Source organism: Rhinolophus hipposideros (assembly GCF_964194185.1).
Source record: "Rhinolophus hipposideros genome assembly, chromosome: 7".
In the NCBI taxonomy this organism is placed as follows: domain Eukaryota; kingdom Metazoa; phylum Chordata; class Mammalia; order Chiroptera; family Rhinolophidae; genus Rhinolophus; species Rhinolophus hipposideros.
In genome coordinates, this window is record NC_138053.1 from 15531300 (window position 1) to 15548907 (window position 17608).

Here is a 17608-nt window from a genome sequence, read left to right on the forward strand (position 1 = left end):
AGGTTTATCTAATAATGGATAGTTATATTGGTTTATATTTTTGGAAAGCATCTTTAATAGTGCTTGTTTGCATTTGATTGAAACAAAAAAATCCCAGATTTGAAACGAACAACTTATATCCTCATGCTTTTTGGTAGTTTTGAAATTATTCTAAGGGAAATTATAGAGTGTTGAGTCAAAGCAGTCTATCTCTTTTTTATTTAAGGAACTAATGCCTGCTTTACATTAGATCATTATTCTAGGGGATGAAAAGATGTGAATTCTATTCATGCCTCTGCTGCTCACTAGTTCTTTGGCACTGCTTCAGTTATTTAGCTTTTTGACCCTCAGTTTCATTACGTATATATATGAAGGGGTTGAGCCAAATAATCTTTAAATTACCTTAAGTTGTAATCGCATTTGAATTATGAAATTCATACAGTATCCAATTATAAGTCTAAGAAATACTGCATTAAAAATTAAACTTAATTTTCATCGATAATCTGGTATGTTGATAATGTTCAGTCCTACCTGTGACATCTTAGTATAAAGTATCAATATTTTTACAAAGTGACTTTTTCATTTGCCATCTAAAATATAACAAAAATGTTCTCATGATACTGGTTTTATAAGAAATTTCATACTCCTAAAAAGTTTTGTATGTTGTCAATCAATTGATTTACTAAATTTTTAGCATTACTAACCATCTTAATTTTTTCATTCTACTTTGTTTTTAAGTTTTCTACTATGAACATGCTTTAGAATAAGAAAAAAATGACACTGTTGAATTGAATTCTGTAATACTAAAATTGACATACTATTGTTTTAAAATGGTTACAACATTTTGTTATTTTTAACACTTTGTTTTTTAATACAGCTTAAAGATGCTGAAAATAAGTATAAGATTTTGGAAAAAGAGTTTCATCAGTTCAAAGATCAGCAAAGCAACAAACCAGAAATCCGTCTACAGTCAGAAATAAATCTTCTCACCCTGGAAAAGGTACCCATGTCACTTATGGCAACTTAACTAGACCTGATGATAATTCATAAAATCTGTAAATGACAGTGTGACAATTCACTGTAGTATTCTGATACCAAATGACACATCAGAGAATTCAAAGCACATGACAGTGTCAGTAGTTTGTACTGATTAGAGTCTTTGGTTGCAAACAGAACGACTAACTCGAGGAATAAAGGAATTCACAAAATTGTCAGGATAGCTGAAGAACCAGTTTCAAAATATGGGCAGGAACCAGGGTAAGCAAGGCATGTGTACTCTGTCACAAAACCGTCTCCTCAAGATGCTACCATTGGTGCCATCACTGCCTCGTCACTGGGTTCTGTAACCCGATTCTAGTGTCCTACTGTTGAACTCTCAGTTTTGCAGTAGCTGCATCTGTATTGTGAATACTCTTTCTGCATCTTTACTACCCTTTGGATTCAGTGCCCCAGACGGGAGCTTTTATTTAAATCACAGACCTGTATTCTACTCTGAGCTTGGAAGAAGGGATATTCACCCTATTTTGATTTCTGTGGTTGGAAGCCAGGTCCCACGTCTCATTTCTAGTGGGATTCCCTACAAACAGAAAGAATGTTCAGGTTTTAGGCATTAAAAAACATGTAATGTCCAACAGACAACCTAAGTTTGACAATATGTGCTCTTACATTTTTTAGTTTGATAAGTTTTAGGCATTATTAAAAAGATATAGCATATACAGGAAAATAACACAGAATAAACAGGAAAATAACCTTTAGAAGTTTAGGGACTTAATTGTCAGCCATTGCCTGTCTTTTCCCATTCAGCTTTGTGTAGAGGGCTTCCTTGCTCTATTGCTTCTGTAGATTCAGCCACTAGGGGGCACTAACAGAAAATTGGTGGGCTGGAGTTGGGAAGATACGAGGGTGGTCCTTTTCTTCTCGGTCTCTCTCCAGTTCCCTTATTTTCTCTGGCAAAGGTTGCATCTTCTTATGGTTCCATCTCCCACGACACATCCCTTCTCTGTAACTTCCTTTGGGCAGTCCCCACTGTGTTTCTAGCTCATTGGCCAGCCCCAAGTTTTTGGGTTCCTGAGAGCAGGAACTACTGCTTCTGGGTATTTCCTTTTGCAGTCCCTCCTACTCAGGAGAGGTAGGGGCTTCCTGCTGTTGCTAATCATTGGGTGATCTCACTATATCCTCTTTGGCATTTCTGCTCTTGCATGATCTGTATAACCAATTGCCTATATTAAATTACCTGTTTGAAAGACCTAGAGTGATTTCTAGTTTCCTGGCAGAATGCTGATTGATACAATTGGTTTTTCATTATCCAGCAAAGATGTATGTTATTTATGACACTGTACTAAATGCGATTATGAATGATTCAAAAATGTTCAAGATAGAATCAATAAGTTACAAAAGGAGACAAGGAACTGAAGAAAATTGTTATAGTGAAAGGCAAATGATAACAGTATCATATAACATTTTCTTACCAAATACTATGAATGTAAAGGGAAAACAAAGTCACTTCTACTTCAGTCAACATGTTAAGCATAACAAAAAAGTAAAATTGGATATGGACCGAAAGGATAGGTGAAATTTTATATAGGTAAATATGTGGGTGAGGGTATTCCAAACAGAGGTTGTATAGTTGTACAGAGGATAAAAAGTCTATTGCATGTTTAGATAATACCTTGACTAGAATCTAGCGTTTAATCACTATAGTAATAGTTTCAAAATAAAAATAGGCCTGTTAAGAGAATGTGGGAAGTAAAGGTAATTTTCGGCTATGTGTGGGAAGACCTTATGTACTAAGTTAAAAAATTTGTATTTTATCTGGTAAGAAGAGTCAGAGATTACTCTCAAGTATATAAGATTGGCTTAATGAATGTTAATAGAAATGAAGAATTCTAATGAACTTTTTGGGGAGGTGGAAGTTTTAGAGAATTCTGGTTTAAGACATATTACATTTGATACGTTAGCAGAATAATCTAAGTGGAGAAGTTCACTAAATATGGTTTAAAATGAGAAAGTATAGAGTAGGAAGAGAGAAAAAGGCTAGATATACAGATTTGGAAGTCATTTGAATAAAGTTAATAGCCTTGAAATTGTTTAAGAAATGTTTAGGAAGGACAAGTGAAAATAAAACTTAGGGGGAAAGTTCAGCTTCATAGACAAAAAGCAAGAGTCAGCGAAGGAGGCTAAAAAGACTTAGAGAAGTAATAAGAAAAAAGTCTAGTGTGGTATCCAAAAGAGAAGTAATAAAAAAAGTCTAGTGTGGTGCCCAAAAGAAAATGAGGAAGTAAACGTCATCTCTCATGTAAGGGAAAGTCAGGAATGGTTAGGGAAAGGCCCTGTGTTTGGCAGTTAAGTCACTGACTTTTAAGAAGCCGAATTGCAGAGAGTAATAGAAAGTTTGGCATTAGAAAGAAAGGAAGTAGCTCAGGGGCCTAACACTGTTGAGAAAAGCTTATTGTGATGTAGAGAAAATGAAGGATATTTTTTAGATTGTGGATAAGAAATTTGTAGCAAGGAGAAACTGATGCTTCAAGAGAGGACGGGGTGGTTGAGCATAGATAGAAGAGTTAGTCTTTGAAAGAAGAAACACTACAAGGCAAAAAGTGTGAATATACAGAAGATTTAGAGATCAGAATAAGAGTAGGGTAAAAAATATATATATATTTTGAGGAGGGTGTTAATTAGCTGGTTTCTTCTAGTGTTTCTGAACTCCTTAAATTTTCTGCAGCCTATCACTTGTCATACTGTCTTTGGCTCCCCTTTTACCCCCACATCTATTTAATGGCAAAGTCTTGTTGATCCTGCTTCTTACACACCTACATAAATTCTTCACTTCTCCATTTTTGGCCTTCTCATTTTTCTACCAACAAACTTGAATCCAGCTAGACATTTCCTCTTTTGAAAAACCAAGTATTAAAGTGTTTGTGTTTATAAATACGAACTCTGTGATGCCTACCAGAGAGATCTGAAGCACTCAGACAATATCTCATCTAGTCTCACAAGCTCTGTTAAGTGGGTATCAAAGAGTATTTCCATTTTACCTTGGGGAAATTCAGAAACCAAATATCTCAAAGTTGGAATAGAAGCATTATCTTATTAATCTTTTCTAAATATAGACTAGATAATATCCACCACAGAAATTAAATTTTAAATGATTTTTTAAATTCTTTTTTCCAACTACACTTCTACCAAAAGGATAAAAATCACTAAACATTAAAAGTATAAACAGCACCATGAATTTGAGAGAGGGGGGAAAAATGCATAATTGACTGCCTCAGTATCAGATCTAATGAATTCATTCAGCATTTTTAAGTGCCTAGTAAATCCAAGCTTCTCAGCTCATTTGAAAATTCTTTGTAAATTCTTTTGGAGCCAGAAGAGGGCAGAATCTTATTTCTGAAGTAGTAACAAAGACATACAAGCACAAAAAGGAAGACATAAGTGAAAAAGTATCTAATTAAATCTATAATTTCTGGTTATGTCCCAGAGCTTTTTTCTTTGGTGATTACCCATTCTCTTCAATATAACACAAATTTTCCCATATTCACTGAAATGGTCTAAAAACAAGTTAACATTAAGATACAGTTTTACCAAATGTAATTCTTTTTTTTTTTTTTTTTTTTTTTGGAGGGACTGGTTCTTTATTTTAAAAAGACCAAATGTAATTCTTGATTCCCTTTATTATGTAACAAGGGACTAGTAGTTTATGATTTGCTTTTAGCTAGGAAATGTCTTTTAGATTGCTTAAAAATAATTGAGACTTTAAAAAAATAACATAAGGAAAGTATAATTTTGTAGGGCATACAGAAGTTGAAGACGGAAGCTAAAATTTGCATATTTAAGAATATTTGGTGAGTGTCTACTGTGTGTTCACCCCTTAGCGCAAAGGGGAAAATGAGAGGGGAAAAAGAGTAAGAGAAATAGTACATTATCCTTTTGGGACCTCACTTTTAAAGAGTTTATAATATAATTGGGGAGATGTCTCAGAGAGCCTTAAATGACCATGTATAATCAAATACCAAGTAATATGATAGAAACTCTTTGCAATTCAGAAAAATCAATTTGGTTTTCAGAATATAGTAGTTTTAAGACAGCTCCAGGTCGAGGCAGAATTGGAACTGAGCCTGAAGTTTTAAGTAAGCAGAGAAGAAAAGGAAGAATCGAAAGGCTCAGGAAGTAACTTGGGCAAGGAGAGGGGTGCACAGGGGATACCAGCATAGTGGTTGGAGCAGAGGGTATCCTGTTGAGGAATGCCAAGAACATAGGTGGTGCAGGTAGGATGGAAATTCTGTTGTGGAGTGCCTTGGAACCTGGGCAGAAGACTTCAGGCTTATCAACACTGCAGGCAAGAAGTAGATCGTAGATTTCTCAGTAGAGAATACATTGATCTAATGGTGGTCTGCAGGGTTGTAGATAGAATAGGTTTGAGGCCAAGGAGACAAGAAGAGCCTGAGCTAAGGAAATGGCCGTAGGAATATGAAAGAATAAAACTGGAAAATATTTCAAGGGAGAAATCTATATGACATACAAGTGCAAAGGCTTCCCAAAGACTCAAATCTACTCACAATAAGGGCTCTTAACTCAGTCTTTGGTTATGTGCATTTTTCTGGGAATTGAATCCCTATATTTCTTTAGAATCACAGAGGCATCTATCTGTATCCTTAAAAATAAAGTTTGGAATCATTGATTTGGTAATAGGAATAAATTAGAAAAACAAGGTTTGTGTCTCAGATTTCCTAGCTACAGTTTTTTATATTTATTAACTATACATGTGTTTTAAATTAGTGTGAATAACTGTGCAAATGTGAATTATTTTGATAATCGTGGCAAAACTAATATAACCTCCCCAGACAGTTTTTTGTCTTATGGAGTTAGTCCACTGGGTATAAGCAATCCCTTCAGGTTCATGCCTGTCCTAGCTCTCATCCTTGGGTCCGTCGAGGATGCTAGACTTTTTCTAAGACCGTTGATCACTTCTGTAATTGAATGCTACTCTTTGATCTCACAGTTATAAAAAGATTTTTCCTATTCCTCTGACATATGTCCTGTTGTTAAATTACCAAGTAATATGTATAAATCTTTGGGGTGTAAGTGAAGAAATCATCTTTGATAATCTCAGAGTATTTTTCAATTTAAGACGTTTGAGTCATATTTAAATGTGTTGACATTTTACAGCTAAAGCACTAGGGATCTGTAAAGCAGAAAAGACCTTGACTCCATGAAGTCATATATTACTGCAGAGAATGTTCTGGTCTTTTGTGAAGGGAATTTGGCAACCTGTTTTTCCTTTCATTTTATTTTCTTATGAGGCTTCTGAAGTTTGAATTTTTGGATAGTGTCTTCAGTTTTAATTTCCTGCAGAACGTTAGGAATTATTGTATGTATGGGAAAAAGTTGACTTGATATAAAAAATTAGACCAGTTTAGAGTAACAGTATTTTATTGTAATTCAGGCACATTATTACATTATCACTTAAATAGTAAAACTGTTGGCTGCATGAATTTGTTTGGTGCTTGGGTTGAAACATTGAGAGAGGACATTCCAAAACATAGCCAAGTTGGCTTTGGTTCATGCACAACAGATTGCCTGCTGCAAGTATAAATAACCTTATTTTTTTAATTGAATCACTTTCATGTTTTTCTTTATATATTTAAGGAAAAATAGAAAATAAAAGATGAGTGTTGTTAGGAGCATTATTTTTCTTTCACTTGGGTTTAACATTCTTAAAATATTTTTGACTTTGTGTTCTTTCTTAGTAAACTGCTTTCTGATTAAACATTTCACTGTTTTCAGCATTCTATGATTTTTGCCAAAATATAGTTATAAAAGAATCTACTAGCTTTCTTAGTTGTAAGACAAAATTCCACATAATGAACAGCTTCCAAAAGGAATAATTTGGTTTCTAAGATTTAGAGTGCCAGCTAGATTGGAATGCTAACAGTTAGAACTTATTTTTGTAAAAAAGAATGTATTTTTCATTCTGTGATCTTTATGTAATATACATGTTTTAAATACATTTATAGTAACTGTCTGGAGGTTAAGACTAATTCAGTTCCTTTCAGTATAGGCTGTTAGGCAGTAAAAATACGACCATATTTTAAACAAGAAAATGTTCATGTGCCATAATATTTATAGTAAATTATATAACAGTTTTAGATGATGTCGTATGTTACACTAGATAAACTCTTTTCTTAAGCCAGACTCTTTGTATATATTATCTTTCAGTGATTGTACACAGTGGTGTAGTGTTTCACTTGATATGATTTTAATCACTGTTAGGTTGAACTTGAAAGAAAGTTGGAATCTGCAACTAAGTCTAAACTGCATTACAAGCAGCAATGGGGACGAGCTTTGAAAGAACTTGCCAGACTTAAACAGGTATGTAGTTTATATACCTGTTTGGATTATAACTGATGATGGATTATTTTTATGTCTTTCCCCCTTTATTCTTTACAAGTTTGCATATTTGGCAGTACCTATTATGTTCAGATGTCTGCATTTGAATCTCCAGTGCTATTTTTGAGATTGGGGCTATTTTTTTATGAGCCTTTTTTATGTGTTATATATAAGATGTTACTTTTTTAAAATTAAAAACTGAAGCTTCTAGGTCCTTTTTTTAAATTGCCAATTGTCCTCTTCCCCAGAAGAAATTGGATAATTTCTTTTACTTTCATTTACTATCATTTTCCACAGTATTAATTTTTATTGGGAATTACCTTTAGGGGGAGAAATTTAAGTATAACTTAAAAAACTTTATCATGTCCTCAAGTTAAGAACGTATTTTAAATGTTACTCCTAGGAAGACACAGTAATTTATTCAATTAAGGAAGGAATCACAGGGAATTTTTGCATAATTTTATAAGAGTTTAAAAGTAATAGTTTCCTCAGTTCTTCTTACATGACATTGTTTTCCTTCCTGCTACTAGATAACAAATGCTGTTAGCTTTGTGAGAAATGTATCTTAATTTTGGGTGTAATTTCTTCAAGAGATTAAGATAAAAAAAAATATGAGCAAGATTTTTATTTTGAATCTACTTGACCTAAAATTTTTAAGGATCGATAATGGATAATTTATTCTAAGTTTGGTGTTTTTTTAATGTGTCAGTTTTATTCTCAATGAAATTTGGTACATAGGGTCTTTCAGATTTGTATTTTTCTTAATGTGTCTCCATAGCCATCAGATGCTATTAAACATCTTTGTGGTATTGTACTAAATGCTTAACACCTTCATAAAGGAGTATGTATTAGACTGCTTGAGAATAAATAAGGTAAACTGGCAAAATGCTTATAATCATATGCTTATCATATCATATGCTTATCAGTTCATATGCTTATAATCTTAATTTATAATCTTATAATCTCAACTCATCTACAAGCTAAGTATAAAATAATACAGTAGTCCCCCCTTATTCATGGGGGATACATTCCAAGACCCTCAGTGGGTGCCTAAAACCACAGGTAACACTGAGCCCTATATGTATATATATACACATACTGTTTCTTCCCATACATACATAACTGTGATGAAGTTTGATTTGTAAACGAAGCACAGTAAGAGATTAACAATAATTAATAAAATGGAACAATTATAATAATATACTGTAATAAAAGTTACGTGAATGTGGTCTCTCCCTCAAACTATCTTATTGGGCTGTACTCACCCTTCTTGTGATGTGAGATAATACGGTGCCTACATGATGAGATGAAGTGAGGTGAATGACGTAGGCCTTGTGACCCAGCATTAGGGTTCTGTAAGGGTGACTTGAACACAAGCCTGTGCTGCTGCGACGGACCTGATCACTGAGATGACTGCTACGTGGCCTAACAGGCGGGTAGTATATGCCGTGTGGATACACTGGACAAAGGGATGATTCACATCCAGGCTGGGACAGCGCAGCACGGTGTGTGAGAGTCATCACACTACTCAGAAGGGTGTGCAGTTTAAACCTTATGAATTGTTTATTTCTGGAATTTTCCATTTCATATTTTCAGACCATGGTTGACCATGTGTAACTGAAACCACTGAAAGCGAAACCTTACAGAAGGGGGTACTTACTGTATTAATAATAGTAAATATTTCATGTATGTTGACAGGACTGAGGATAGATGAGCGAACAATCACATACAGTACTAAGGGCCTCCTATAAGGCACTGCCCTAGACTTTCAGATACTTGTATATGGAAAACAAAGGAAAGGTGTCATGGAAGAGAAGGTGTTTGAGATGGACTCCTGGGGAACTGTTTGTGATTTAGGACTGTAGTGGGGTGGGGGAGGGGTGTTGTAAACAGTCAATAGTGTGATTACAGCAAAGAGGCATGAAGTCAGAAAGCATACATTCTTGAAGAAAGCGTAGAGTCTATTTAGAGAACAGAGAGGGCGACGAAATTTAGAGGTCATTTTAGGTAATAAGGACTGGAGCTTAAGTGGCAGCAGTGGGAACAGACCAAGGGACATGGTTCTGGTAGATTCGATGTAGCACAATGTACCTGATTGGAATGCAGAGTAGAAAGTCAAAGATGATGTGAAGATCTCAAGCCTCCATATCAGAAATGTGGTTTTTGAGACAAAAAGTTGATTGCGGTGTGAAGAGGGGATAGGACTTGCAAGTCTGGACATTTTAATTTTTACAGAAAGAAATTCAGCAAGCAGTTAGAAATATGGATCTGATGTTTTGAGGGTGATTGGGTTTAAAAACAGATGAAGGAGTCCTTTGCAGAATGATAAGCTATGACAGATAGGACTTAGAATGCTTATGTTTAAAAAGGAGGAAGGGGAAGCTGGTAAAGGAGACAGCAACTGGAGAGAAAGGAGGATAATTATAATGATACTGCTAGAACAGCTGGCATTAATTGAAGGCTTACTACATGCCAGGTGTTGAGCTTTTATATCTTTTCATTTAAGATGAAGATATCTGTATCTTTTCATTTAATCCTAATAGGTAATATATAGCAGGGACTAGTAATCCCACTTCATACATGAAAGAAACTGAGACTTAGAGCAGTTAAGGAAGTTGCACATGAGCGCACAGGTACTAAGTGATAGGACTGTTAATAGGATTAGAACCATCTGACCAGAGTCCAGGCTCAGGTTCTTTCCCCTTTATAACATTATGCAGTCATTTCATGGAACCCAAATACTGAAAGAATTTCCAGCAGTGAGCCATGGAAGCCTTTAGAGATTTCTGTCAAAGTATTGCTGCAGAAGTCATGGTTTAGCATATCCTAGCAAAGAAAATGGCATCACTGACTATTAGACTAACTCTGATCATGACAATTATCATTGACTTTGAGAGAGAAGCTAATACAACCATGATGCCAAGATATTTAGGTTATGTATAGTACAATATGGAGGAGGCCCTGTGGAATTAGGAGCAAGGAAATAATGTGATGAGGGTAGCTGTTAAAAATAGCAGGATACAGAATTGTACACCTGAAATCTATGTAACTTTACTAACAATTGTCACCCCAATAAATTTAATTAAAAAAAAAATAGCAGGATACACATTCTACCGTAGGCAGCATCAATAGTTTCGAACGAGGCCTTGGAGTCAAGAGACCTGGGTTGTATCTTGACTATCTGTTAACTACCTGTCTATCTGTCTATTTAACTTCTCTGATTAGTCTTCTTATTTGTACAGTGAAGTTTTTCCTCACAGGTTCTGAGACTTAAATGTGGTTTTTAAAGCATTTAATATAGTGTTCGGTACATAGTATGCGCTCGGTAAATCGTTATTGTTAAAAGGAGATGAGCTATAAAGCTATTGTGTAGTATTCTTGGTTTCAGTTGATGGGGACCTAATGAGATGGTAGCTTTGGACATTGGTGAACGGGACATATATTGGAGGGATTTGTGACTGACTAGCTGTTCAAAGAAATGATAGGCACCAACAATAATTTAAAAATTTTAAGTCTAGAGAACAAGAGGATATTATATAGTAATAGCGATAGGGGAGTAGAGTAGGATAGAGTTTGAATAATAACGGTACTTTGTATTTGGATGGTAGTTTTAATAACGTCCTGTAAAAAACTGTACAGAACGAAAAACACTTAAGGACTAAATGTGCAGATATACAAGTGTCAGTAGCTGTGTTCCCTAAAGTTTGGCTATAAAGAGATGAGTCTGAAGAAACATTTATAGTTATTCATTTGTTCATTTCATTCATTCAGCAAGTACTAACTGAGAGCCTACTCTGCACCTTGAACAGTGGTAGAGGCTCTAGATACAGCCGTTTTCTCCCATGGGGAACTTAAAGTTCATCTGAGAAAACTGATATTGAACAAAAATATAGCAGGGTGATGAGAAATGCAAATGAAGTGTAGGAAAAACAAGAGGACAGCAGGGTTATCATTGTATTTTTTTTCACTCCAAGCTAAGGGAGAAACATTTCAAAGACAATGTTTCAAATATCACTACTAGATTTGAAATCATTTCAAGTTTTAAAATAGAGAGGAGATGGGGAAGAAATGGAAGATAGTGCCTGCCTGCCACTGAAGAATTTGCAGAGCAAGGGATAAGAGATTCATTTAATGGTAATTAATTATAAGGCATTACCAAAATTAGTAAGGGAAAGGTGAAAAAGTTTTAGTTGCTGATTAAGGCATTTTCTTTGGAGAAACAATTGTTAATTATTGAAAGAACTTCATCATAATTGTCATGCTTCTTATTAATAACGATCCATGGAAGAACTTTTTACTTTGAGTCAACTGATTAAGTTATATTCATATGTGTATATTGACAGATGACATTGTTTACACCGAGGTACTTTGTAAAATACAGGAAATAATGTTCTGATAGAATCCTCGAGGTTCGTGGCTCTTTGTTACACTGAGATATTGAGGTAGTCTGCTTTAAAAAAAGATTCAGTGTAAAAGGTTCCCATATACTTGGCTATCTTTTTTATCTTTACAGTTGATTCATTATTTTCTATTTACTCCTTTTTCCTATGTATTCCCTACCCTCTTGCCTAAAAACCATTGGCAAAGTAATTTGAACTATTTGTTCCTAACAACAGAGGATATCCCAAAAGTTCTGATGTCCCCTTTCTCTTGAGTTACTGTAAGTATATTGAGAAGAAAACAAAACATAATGTTAAATTACTGGTTCATCTCTAAACTTCTACTTCATGAAAGAAAACAGTCTCATTCTTTGAGTGTAGTGATCTTCATTGCAGACCAATTCTATTCCTTATCCCACAAACTTTCTGCTTTAGAAACAACACTGTAAACAGATTTCAAGGTCAGTAGGAATCATTGATGTTCCACAGACCACACTGAGAAATGTAATACACCTAGGGATTACCATAGTGCATTGTGCTCTGCCACTAACTGTTTTTGGAAGGTTAAAATTAGTAACTATCAAATAAGCACAATTCATATATGTGAAAATTACTTTAATTTTTTTCTAAAACGTTTTATTAAAAACACATTTATTGTGTTTAAATATAAAATTGGAATTCTCTGCTTTTGTTCAGAAGATTGTGCAACTTTTTGTTTAAATTGGATTAGTACCATGTTAATTTTACATGGCCTCTGGTGAATAGCCACGGGGCTATAATCTCTGCCAGTAATTTGTCACAGCAGAATCCTCCGGAGGACCATACAAAACATTTGTGTAGTACGGATTAGACAGCAAAAACCATATCTTAGATTGTTAATAAATGTTAATGACAAAACCCAGCTGGTAAAGCTTGGAAGTAAGATCTAATGCTTGGTGCCTGTTGCCAAAAGAATGTTTAAACAGGGATTTCCATTACTCAAAGGTGATCTAGTATAGTTGATTTGTGAATTAAAAAATAATAATCTTCTAATTATTTAGGGGAAAAAACATATTTTCTTCAGATTCACAACCATAAAAGTCTGTGTTTTCAAGTTGCAAACTTTTTCGTTCTTTGGTAACTAGGTAGGTGACAGCTGTAAAATCTAAAGTATCATGTAAACCAGGCCCTAACTTAGAAAACAAGGAAATTATACCCATATTCTGTTGGTGTCTTTGGTACACTGTGTAACACCGACTTTAAGAAGTTCTAGTTGTGAGACATTTAGGGGTAATTTAGTTTCCCTTTTACCCCATCTCCATAAAAATATACTATAGAAGTATTTTAAAACCAAAATAAATACTTGAATTAAATTGTTCTACAAATACCCAAGTTAAGATTGTCGCTTTACTCCTTGTGGTAAAGTATATATTAACGTTTCTTGACACCTTAGAATATAGTTATGTAAAAAGAATTAAAGCCATCACTTTTTTTAATAGTCATTGTTAAGAGGTACGAATTTATTGTTGCAGAAAATTTATTATGTCGGATATATTAAAACTGTCTGTGTTTGTTCCCAGGATAGGAAACAGAAGTAAGATTTTGGGTAGGATCTGGGTCCCTTACCATATTTGTGCACAGTGGATCTGTTTAAAACGAAGCTGATATATTTAGTTAAAACAACACAGACTTCATTGGCTGACATCAGCACTATCTTGTCCAGCCTCCTGCTTATCCACTCAGAGTAATTAATTTGATTAATTTATAAGTAATTTAGCCAAGGATGGGATGTAAATCTTTGTTTAAGAAAACAGTTGGAGGTCCAAGTCTTGGTTAAAAACTGTGTCTTGAAACCATCCAGGCCCTCCTACTGACTTGTCAGCTCTGGGTTATTTTCAGAAAACTTTACTTGAGTTCCTTAGTTTCGTTGTAAGATTTTTCCCACAGACTTACATGGTATGTGTGAGTGGGAGAGTAAGTAGTGGCCACTTTTTAGCCGCTGTTTAGTCTAGTGTATGTATGTTTACATCTCCTCTCTGGATTTATAGGCAGCCAAGGCAAAATAAAGATTATACTCACTTGATTGAGGAGCCTTTAACTCACAGCACCTGGCAGCAGAGAGGATTTCTTTCACTAACCTCTAATTTTTGTGTGTGCATGTGTGATTATTAATGCTGGATTCTTGATTAAAAATTCAAGGTATTTAAAGGCTTCTATGTTTTAGAATGAAAATGTTTCAAGTTTTATAAAGTTAAAATGTTACAAAGTAACCTAAAATTAAATTACCAACTTTTTATTGTTTTTTTTCTGCTTGCAATTTTACTTGCTCGATGTAAAAAAAAAAAAAAATGCAAATTTTGCAGCACCGTATAACATAGAAAATAAAAATCACCAGTAACCTAGTAACCTTATCCCTTCCTTAGCCAGAGATAGCAATTTGATGCTTTTCCTTTCCTTTTTTTAATAATTAATTTTTAAATGAACTACACTGTGCATTCCAAGGAGGAAATAAAAACAGATTCTTATACACTGCAACCCCTACCTCCTAGGTTAAGAAACAGAGCATTATCAATGCTTTGGAAGTCCTCTGTGTGCCTTTTCTCAACTGCATCCTCTCCAGAGGTAATTACTTTCCTGTATTTGGTATTTATTATTCATTTGCTTTGCTTTATAATTTTAGAAGATACATTTTAAATATCAGTAAACAACACTGTTTACTTTTGTATATTTTTAAACTTTACATACATTAGATCATTCTCTTTGAATCATTCATCTGTGACCATTTATCACTCAACATTATTTTTGAAATTTAGCTATTTTGATGTAAGTAGCTATATATTTTTATTACTTTATAAAACTTAAACATATGACTCTACCACAATTTATTTATGTAGTCTTTTTTCAGTAGATATTTTCCCCAAATTAATAAAACAACATTGAAAATTTTGTACATGTAAGAGTTTCTCTAGTGTCAATATCTAAAAGTGGCATTTTTTAAATAGGGTTTTGCTCATTTCTTCTGCTACACTAAATAGCGCCAAATTTCTTGCTAAAGTGGTTGTACAAATCTGCACTACCCAAGAGTGGTGTATAATTCTTGTTCATCACACCATGTGGCTGTTATCGATGTATTAATTTTTTCCAGTTTGGTGGATCTGAAATAGTATCATTTTTTGGCTTAAATTTTTGTTTCCCTGATTGACATTGAGTAACTTTTCATATTAGCCATGTACATGTCTTAATGCCTTTTAATGTCTTGCTAAATGGAAGTAAATCAATAAGTATTCCAGATTTTGGAGTCACCAGATGCAGAGTTTGAAATAACTACTATCTCTATATGCTACAAAATAGGTTATATGACAGGGAAATGTATTAGACAAGTGGAATCTTTTGAACCACATAAAAATTCTGGAACTGAAAAGTATTGCAAGTGAAATGTAAGAATTCAGTAGATGAATTAACAGCAGATTAGGCAAGCAGAAGCAAGGATGTGTAAACTGAAGATAAGTCAGTTAAAAATATCCAAATGAAACAGGGAGAAAAACAGGTGGAAATTACAACAAAGAACATAAGCAACATATGGGATAGAGTATATGAGACTCACTACCTTTGTGTAACTACAGACCCCTGTCTTAGTTCATGTGGGCTGCTGAAACAAAATACCACAGACTCTATGGCTTATAAACAACAGAAATCTGTTTTTCACAGTTTTGGAGGCTGAAGTCTGAGATCAGGGTGCATGTTTGGTCAGGTTCTGTGTTTGGTGAGGGCCTGCTTACCGGCCGATAAATGGCCATCTTTGTACTGTGTCTTCACATGGCAGAAGGAGCTGGGGGCTTTGGCAGACTTCTTTTATAAGGGAATTAATCCCATTCATGAGGCCTTCCCTTCATGATCTAATCATTTTCTAAATCATTTCCCCATCCCTTGACACCATCACATTGGGGATTAGTTTTCAACATAAGAATTTTGGGGAGATGCAAATATTCAGCCTGTAGCAACCCCTGAAGAGAAAACAGAGAATGGAGGAAGAAAGCAATATTGGAAGAGATACTGGCTGAGAATTCTATAAAAGTGAAAAAGATAGCAAGTCATAGATTCGAGAATAGCTGTTAACTCGCAGCAGGATAAATACAAAGTAAACCGTATCTAGATGCATCATAGTAAAATTGCCAAAAAGCAAAGAAAATCTTAAAAGGGGTGGAGGGAGATATTGCCTTCATAGGAGCAACAATAAGACTGGCAGATGACTTTTCAACAAAAGTAAAGGAATTCATAAAACAGTGAAATAATATCCTTAAAATACTGAAAGAAAATAACTACCAATCTAAAATTCTGTACCCAGTGAAAATGTCCTTCACAAAGGAAATTGACATATGACTTTTCAGACTAACAAAAATTGGGAGAATTTGTCACAGCAAACTTGAAGTAAAATAAATACTTAAGGCAGAAGGATTGTTCTTTACGCAGAAGGGAAATGATCCCAACTGAAAACAGGAAACTAAAGAGTAATGGAAATAAATATCTGACTAAATACAAACATTGATTGTATAAAAACAATTCCAATATTTGCTGGGTAAAAATACTTGTAGAATTCATGACAAAACTAGTACAAAAGATATGAAGCAATAGAGTTAAAATGTGAAATTGTAAAAGTTCTGATTTATATTACTGTTTCTAAAGGAAATAAAAAAGAGAAGAGGGAACATAAAATAGATGGAACAAGTAGAAAATAGAAATATGTAAAGATTTAAATCTGTTACTGTATCACCAATTGCTTTAAATATAATTGCTTTAAATATAAGCATATAGACTAAATACCTCTTAAAGACAAACATTAAATTAAAAACTGAGTTTAAAAAACCAATATGCTACTTATAAGGGATAAACCTTGAATATAAGTATACAGAATAACTGAATTTAAAAGAGGGGAAACTATATATTACATTAGTGCTAAGCAAAAGAAATACAGTCTAGCAGTACTTGCATCAGGCAAAGTAGATATTAGGGTGACAGGCATTAATGTAGATAAAGTTTTCATAAATATAATAATAAAAGGGTCAGTTTCCCTGGAAGATGATAATTCTAACTTTGTATGGACCTGATAACAGCCACAAATTTATATAAAGTAAAAATCTATAAACCTAAAAGGAAAAATACATAATGTAGATTTTACAGTAACTTTCCTGGGAACTGATAGAGCAAACAAACAACAGAAAATCAATAAAGATTTAAAAGATATAGACAACACAATCATTGGTATATATAGAACACTTCATAAAAAAGTCCAAAATACATATTATATAGTACACGTGGAACATTTAGCCAGATTGCTCATTTGCTGGACCAAACTTCAGAAGAGTAGTTCAGAACATAATTCTCTGACCACAGTGAGATTAAACTAGAAATTAATAATAAAAAGATAATAAATATCCTCAAGTGATTGAAAATTAAGTCATACACTTCTAATAACCCATGGCTAAACTGGAGACTACAAGTGAAATTAGGAAATATTTTGAACTGGAAAATAATGAAAATACAACATATCAAGACATGAGACTTAATGAAAGCTATGCTTAGGGAGAAATGTATAATCTCAAGTGCACTTGGAAAATAAGAAAAGCATAAAATCTTTTCTGTAAATATCCCTTTCAAACAGTAAAAGAACAAGACATTAAGGAAATTTAGAAACAAGGAAATAATCAAGGAAAATGTACAACAAAGTCATCAAAAGTTGTTTCTTTAAACAACTTGGCAAGAGTGTTCAAGGACAAAAAGAATAGACACAAAATCCTAATACCAGGAATAAAAATGGGGTCAGAGCTATACATTCCACTGATGTTTAAAGAGATAAGAGCATAGTATGACAAATTATATATGAA

The 17608-nt window shown here is 33.9% G+C and overlaps 1 protein-coding gene across 15 annotated transcripts in view; it reads left to right on the forward strand.

Moving 5' to 3' along the window:
* The window catches only part of CEP120 (centrosomal protein 120), a 63599-nt gene that overhangs the window by 35528 nt on the left and 10463 nt on the right, over positions 1–17608 (forward strand). For 13 of the 15 annotated variants that reach the window (XM_081054534.1, XM_081054536.1, XM_081054529.1 and 10 more), the window contains 2 exons: positions 857–979; positions 7252–7350. In XM_081054534.1, the coding sequence (XP_080910660.1) occupies positions 857–979; positions 7252–7350 (222 nt within the window). The remainder of the gene's footprint in view (positions 1–856; positions 980–7251; positions 7351–17608) is intronic. The other 2 variants (XM_081054539.1, XM_081054531.1) reach the window with 1 other exon arrangement.